Raw genomic sequence first — 7500 nt, 5'->3', positions numbered from 1 at the left:
CGTCGGGACAAATTTAAGCCAAATTTGTGGCAATAAATCTGGACATTCTCCATAATAATATAAGACCTGTTGAAGTCCACTGGGACCAACAGAACCATGAGACCAGGATGTTGTTGGGTTAGTTTGGACCCTGATGGTCTGGCTGCTGCGCTGTATCAGGTCCAAAAAGATCATATTTATTATCACATTATGGCGAGTCCTGCATTTATTACAGCACTACTGCTTATTTATCATTATTACACAAAGTACAATATCATATATTGTATATTTATGATAGAATATTTATAAACATGTAAAATATATTTCACACCGGATCAGAACATTTAATAATCAGAGCTAAACTGTGATTGGAGCTCTGGACAGCGTGTTGTTTCTTCCTCCTGTTGCATGCTGGGACGTCCCGCCCTGCAGACCCGAGGCGATGACAGAGCTTCACCCGTCTCATCGAGTCCCAACAAGTCCCGTCTCACCCGTCTCCCCCCCGAGGCCTCCGGTACTCTCTGATGGATCCTTCATCTGCACACTAACTCCCTCCTCCACCTCCTCCACCTCTTCTTCTCTTCTTCTCTTCTTCTCTTCTTCTCTTCTTCTGTCTGTTCGGGGTTTAAGCTCTGCTCGTCTTGTCCCAACATGTCTGCAGTCAAACCTGAGAAGACTTAAAGCTGTAACGAGTTTCTTAATGACTGTAAACACACGAGACCTCAAGTCGTCACAATGTTCACATTCTGGGGAATCTTTACTTCTAATATCAATGTGTTGCTTCGTCCATAAAACGTCCCAGATGAGGTCGATCGCAAGAAGTGATCAGAAGAGTCGCAGCAAAATCGTAATAATTGATGGTGATGATGAGAAGTTGTCCCGTCTTCTTCCAGCATCGTCATGGTGGTGACTGTTATGGCGACGACTGTCATGGCGACGACTGTGGTGTCGTATCGCTGCCGTTCTCTCTCGTCGTCACTGTTAATGATTCGTTCGTCTTGTCTGAATGATCGTCAGCGGTCAGAGTCGGCCGAGGCTCCAGGTTTCCTCTCCGTGAAGTCGTCCCTTCATTCTTTCGTTTATTAAAGCAACTTCCTCCTCTTCTGTATCAGCTGTTCATCCCGTCAGCACAGTGTTGCTGCCTCTGACCTTTGACCTTTTTGTGTAGTCATACTGATACAGACAACTCTATTAATCCTACCAGAGCCAGTGACTCCACACACTGAAACATACAGTAACACGTGGGCACAAAAAGGAAAGAAAATAGAAATAAAATACAAGAAAAATAAAATCGACTTCAGTGGAATAAAGTAATGTATAATAAACAGAAGATGAAAAGTTGATTAGTAAATTATTTAAATCTTGATCTGATCTGTGAACAGTTGGGTGTGATGGTGTGTTCAGGTCCGAGGAGTCCGACGTGTTCAGATCCTGCTCTGCGGTTCTGATTGGCTGAGTCCAGTAACAGCAGGGTTTGTCGCTGCCGTGTCTTTTGTTCTCTGTGAGCGTCAGTTGAACAGTAACTGAGTCACAAACCCGCCTGTCATTAGAAGCGATCTGAGCTGAGGAACAGTAACGTGAGCAGACTGAGCAGCTTCTAATCTGAGCTGTTTAAAACATGTCGGCCTCAGAGAAAAGATGCAGCTGATAAAAGAAGTAATAAATGATGCAGACATGACGAACATGATCACAGATCTATAAAGAGCAGCAGCAGTGAGCAGGTATATAAGAGAGTCTGAATCTATTGTTGACTCGCCTGAAGAGAACGACGCTCAGAAGTCTAAAAGTGTCTGTGAGGTTTCTCATGGTGACTGATGAGGTTTCAGAGGATCATGTGGAGCTTCTTCTCTGTTACAGAGCATGCTAACCAGCTAGCTCAGGCCCGTCAGGTCCAAAGCACCAGTGCTAACATTGTGAACACAGATGCGTCCCTGGTGCTCCAAGCTCCCAGTCAAGACCACTAGCTGCATGGCTAACTGAGCTAACTAGCTAACGCCAGTTGGCAGTACTTAGCTCGCTTTGCTTTGAGTATGAATCAAACAAGTGGCCAGTTTTTACAGATTGTACCTTTAAACGAGTAACTTAACACCTGCCGGAGGTCCTGAGCTCCACCTGTTGCTTCCTGAAGAAGTCCAGTGTTGTCTCTCTGTGCTGGTGTCTTTGTTCTCATGCTTCTCTTTACACACTGAGTGGTTGTATCCACATCACTGATGCTGCTGCTTTAAAGATCTCACTGTGTTCACATGAGCAGGTAAACAGCATATTCTGAATCAAGTCTTATTCTAAATGATGAGGGAACTTTACAGTTTATCTCTGTTTTATTTTCACAGTGTAGTTTTAGCTGCTACTGCATTAACATTTAAAATACTCAGATGTCTTTCAAAGAACTGAAGACTGACTGGAAATAAGGAAATACATCTGAACACTAATATGTGAGTGTGTAAAAGACTGGTATTATTTTTAGACTCCATGTTTCTCAAAGACAGAAAGAAGTTCATGTAGAACATTTGCTGAATGAACAAGAAGGTCCAAATAATGCAGAATGAGTCAGAGACAGAGTTTCACAGAGTTTATAAAGTGTCTCCAACTCAACAACTCACTAAACTGACACATTTGTTAAGGGAGTCTGGGGACTTTCTCCACGGGGACAAAGAAGTAGCCTATATTGTTACTGTTTAGTGTCTTTGTAACATGTGACATGTTTAGATCAATAACATGTTTCTTCTTTCATAAATGGAGTGTAAATGGTGAAATCAGTGTAACAGTGTGTTCAAACAGCTGATCAATGTTGGCAGGTAAGACTTTAGCACTTTAGACACAGAAGCAGACAGGCTGGTACAGACATGCTGCCACAAACTGACACTTTTTACAAGGAGACAAACAACTTCAGCTGAAAGATCTAATGCTGAATTTACAACAAGGACACAATGACTTACAATCTGTCACACACACAGTTTCACTACGTTAGGAAGTTTGTTTTAACTCAACAACTCTTAAAATCACTACATTTGTTAATGGAGTCTGGTGATGTTGTGGTGACCACCTCTGAAAGTGGTCTGAGTGTTGACATTCACAGCTGTACTGAGAGCAGTCCACCAGGTCTGAACAGGGTCTGCAGAGGTCCAGCACAGCTCTGGTTCCGGCTCTGGTTCTCATGTCTCTCCGTCCTCACTGTGTTTGTCCTCCTCAGGCTCTGGACGTGGACAGATCAGTTCTGTACAAGATCAAGAAGTCTGTGAAGTCCATCAACACGTCCAGTCTGGGTGAGTGATGCAGTTTCATGTCTGTCCGTCCAAAAATACTAACGTGTCTCACCACAGCAGCTCGAGCTGCGTCTCACTTCCTGTCTGCTGACAAACCAGCAAACAGACATTATTAGATCTTCTGTTACAGATTTGTTTTAGATCTCAGTTCCTCTGTGTGTGTGTGTGTGTGTGTGTGTGTGTGTGTGTGTGTGTGTGTGTGTGTTTGCCCTTTTTAGATCATAATGACAACAGAAACTAACCAAATGACACTTTATAATATAACACTGTTAAGAAATTATGTTCAGAAGTATTTTAGCACCCAGCTTGTAATTTAGATATATACGTTATTACATTAAAATACAGTTTTATAATCTTACATGACATTTTTCATAAAAAGAATGAAAAACAACAATACTGTAAAAAAAAAAAAACAGTAAATATAAATTATTTAAAAGCAGATTCAGTAATTTAGCTTTAATTAGAGTCTTTATTGTTTAATTAAGATTTAAACAATGAAATTATTATATATATCATTTTTTTAAACGTGTATTTTTTTAATAATAAAACTGATTTTAGGTTCAATTTGACATGAAGTTATGTTTATTAAATGAAAGATATTTACAGATATAAAAACAATGAATGGATGTATTTACAATATTAAACTTTAATTTAACTGTTTCGTCTTTTAGATAAATATTTGTGAATCCATGATACATTTACAAAAGTATTTTTAGATTATATTTAGATATATTTCATGTTATTTTACATTCAAAATGTAAATTCTGTCATTTTTGTTATTTGTATTTTTTTGTGCATTTCAAAGATGTTTTTTTTACAGTGCAGTTTCATCAGAACCGCAACCAAACTGTATTCACTCCCTCCACGTGTGGTCGAGCTCGTGCACGCTAACACTGTTAGCTTAGCATACAGTGAAGACTCCATGTTGATAAAGGTGTAAATCTGGTCTCAGGTCAGGTTGTGATGCATTCTCTCCTGCAGGGATGAGTGAAGTTAATGTGAACTGTTCCTTTAACTCTGGAAAAGCTCTAGACTCAGTTAATGTGACGTCACTGAAGGCGTCCTGGAACATGATGTGTGGGGAACCCAGCCGGTGGTGCGTTCAGTCGGCCTGTGTTCAGACAGGTGGAGTCTCACCTGGGAACATTCCTGTCATACCGCCGTCCTGTCCCAGCATGCCGAGGGAGAGACGGCCCGACAGCCCGACTCAGAGAGGAAGAGAGACTGAACCAAACTGAACCGTCTCGTGTGTCACTGAGGAAGCTTCACATCTGCAGAGAAACATCTGCAGACAGACACACACACACAGACACACACACACACACACACACACACACACACACACAGACACACACACACACACAGAACACACACCACACTGAACACACAGACACACACACACACACACACACACACACACACACACACACACACACAGACACACAGACACACACCACACACACAGACACACACACACACACACACACACAACACACACACACACACACACACACACACACAACACACACAGACACACAGACACACAGACACACACACACACACAGACACAACACACACACAACAAACACACAAACAAACACACACACACACAGACACACACACACACACACAGACACACACACACACACACACACACACACACACACACACACAGACACACACACACAGACACACACGCACACAGACACACACACACACACAGACACACACACACACACACACACACACACACACAGACACACACACACACAGATCACCAGAATTAGATCAAATATTAATGATCAATAAAGATTTATTTCTATGACACTTTCAAAACAAAAGTTTCTCAGGTCTTCAACGTAAAAGCAATAAATATTAAACTAACTGGACAGAAAAGAAACAACAACAACAATAATAATAATAATACTAATAATGACAATGTTCCGTGTGTTTCAGCCCACGTGGAGAACGAGGAGCAGTACATTCAGGCCATGGAGAAATTCGGAGACAACTGTGTGAGCCGGGACGACGCCGCCGTCGGCTCCGCCTTCCTCAAGTTCGCCGTTTTCACCAAAGAGTTGACGGCGCTCTTCAAGAACCTGGTGAGGAGTTCACGCCACGACGAGGACGAACACATAGAGACAAAGTTTAACTTGTGAACTGGTCTGAGTGGAGGCGGGCTCACTGGACCTGTGCAGGTTCTGGTGTCTGACCTCACGTTCACTTCCTGTTTGCAGATGCAGAACATGAACAACATCATCACGTTCCCGCTGGACAGTCTGCTGAAGGGAGACCTGAAGGGAGTCAAAGGGGTTTGTGTTCACCGCTTCTAACAGTCCTCAGTCATGCTTCCTTTATTGTCATTAAGAGTAGAGCATGATGGGAGTTGTAGTCCCAAACTCAGCCAATCTGAAAAGTACAGATAGACAGAATGTAGTCAAAGCTCTGCTCCGTGTTTCCTCTCACACCTTATCGACCTGAAGTGTTTCCCCGCTGACTCACAGGTCAGAGTCCTCTCAGTGTGTGTGTGTGTGTGTGTGTGTGAGTCAGTGCTGTGATGTGATTGGTCAGAGATCATCATGTGACGTCTCCTCCTCCTCAGGATCTGAAGAAGCCGTTCGACAAAGCCTGGAAGGATTACGAGACCAAACTGTAAGAACACGCGCACACAGCCGAACACTGAGACATGCTGCTGTTTGAATGAGCTGATCTGATGCTAAGCTAACAGTCGCTTATGTCGCCTTCTTATATTCTTATTGAACGTTTCTGTGGAGCCGTTCTGCAGCATGTTGTTCTCCACATACACAACAAACCCTTTATATGAATTAACATGTATATCTGAATATATTATATAGATATGAGAACATGTTATGATATTAATTGTATTGATTATAATGAAGGAAACTGAAGCTGCAGACAGATGTGACCTCTCACATGTGTAGGAGTCGAGTTTGCAGCAGTGTTAAAGATCCGACTCACGTTCGCTCAGGTGAACTTTTTAAACTGAGCCCTCGACTCGACCTCTGACCTCTGCAGAGCCAAGATCGAGAAGGAGAAGCGGGAACACGCCAAGCAGCACGGGATGATTCGCACCGAGTTCAGCGGCGGAGAGATCGCCGAGGAGATGGAGAAGGAGCGGCGACTGTTCCAGCTGCAGATGTGCGAGGTGAGTCTCCGCCAGGTGAACTCTGGGAGATCCAGCAGGAAGTCAACGTCGGCTTGAGTCTGAACTGAGTTAGTGACGTGACCTTCTCTCTCTGCAGTATCTCCTCAAAGTCAACGAGATCAAAACCAAGAAAGGCGTCGACTTCCTGCAGAACCTCATCAAGTTTTTCCACGCTCAGTGCAAGTAGGTCCGAACCCGTCAGCCGGGAACGTCCAGAACTCCTCAGAGACTTTATTACCCTGAAGACTGAGATTCTGTAATGATTCAACAAACACATCATCAGACAGAAAGAAGGAACGCAACAAATACATTAATACAACACTCCATTAATAATATTAATGCATTATAAGATGTGACATAAATTAATATTTCTATATTCATTTATCTTTATTTTAATACATTTATCTCTGAGTTTTACTAATTCATTGTTACATGTTCCGTAGTTACACGAGTACGAGGGGCCGAAACCAACAAAATGAAAAACAAATGAAGAATTTATTCAGAACATGAATCGTATGCCAAAAAAAACAAAACAGATATTAAAAGAATGAAAACTGATCATTCTGTTTTTAAACTGCTTCAGTGTGAATTCCCCTTTTTATTCTCTCAGTTGATTCATATTTTATTCTTGACCGTTTTCATTTTTTAATCGATGTGTGAGCGAGGCGTGTGTGGTTGGTCCGCACACTCACAGAAACAGAAACATACATGAAATAAAATACAGGAATAAAATAAGCTGGAGGACACAAACAGGACCGGTGCAGGGAGGATCAATGATTCTAGAAAAAAAGGAAGAACAATTGAAACAGATTTATCAGTTTACGTCACATTTTATGAATGAAATAACGCAGCGTTATTTCATCATCATGTAAAACATTTTTCTTATTGTTTTTTCTTAATGTTTAATTTCCTTCAACAACAACAAGGACAGAATAACGTGGAGATAACACATCACACATTTATAGATCTGTTCTTTACATGGATTTGATCATCAAGCTTAATTATTGGTGGAAATATTTGTGTGCTCAGTTTCTTCCAGGACGGACTGAAGGCCGTGGAGAGCCTCAAACCCTCCGTGGAGCAGCTGGCCAA

The 7500-nt window shown here is 42.0% G+C and overlaps 1 protein-coding gene across 1 annotated transcript in view; it reads left to right on the top strand.

Annotated features, from left to right (window-relative positions):
• Positions 1-7500, top strand: part of LOC115574530 (arf-GAP with SH3 domain, ANK repeat and PH domain-containing protein 2-like) — a 13955-nt gene that overhangs the window by 4809 nt on the left and 1646 nt on the right. Inside the window, exons 2-8 of the mRNA XM_030406119.1 lie at positions 3170-3242; positions 5199-5344; positions 5480-5554; positions 5845-5894; positions 6279-6408; positions 6506-6591; positions 7438-7495. Coding sequence (XP_030261979.1) covers positions 3170-3242; positions 5199-5344; positions 5480-5554; positions 5845-5894; positions 6279-6408; positions 6506-6591; positions 7438-7495 — 618 coding nt within the window. The remainder of the gene's footprint in view (positions 1-3169; positions 3243-5198; positions 5345-5479; positions 5555-5844; positions 5895-6278; positions 6409-6505; positions 6592-7437; positions 7496-7500) is intronic.

Source organism: Sparus aurata, chromosome 22 (assembly GCF_900880675.1).
Source record: "Sparus aurata chromosome 22, fSpaAur1.1, whole genome shotgun sequence".
Lineage (NCBI taxonomy): Eukaryota > Metazoa > Chordata > Actinopteri > Spariformes > Sparidae > Sparus > Sparus aurata.
This window is presented reverse-complemented; position numbering and strand designations above follow the sequence as displayed.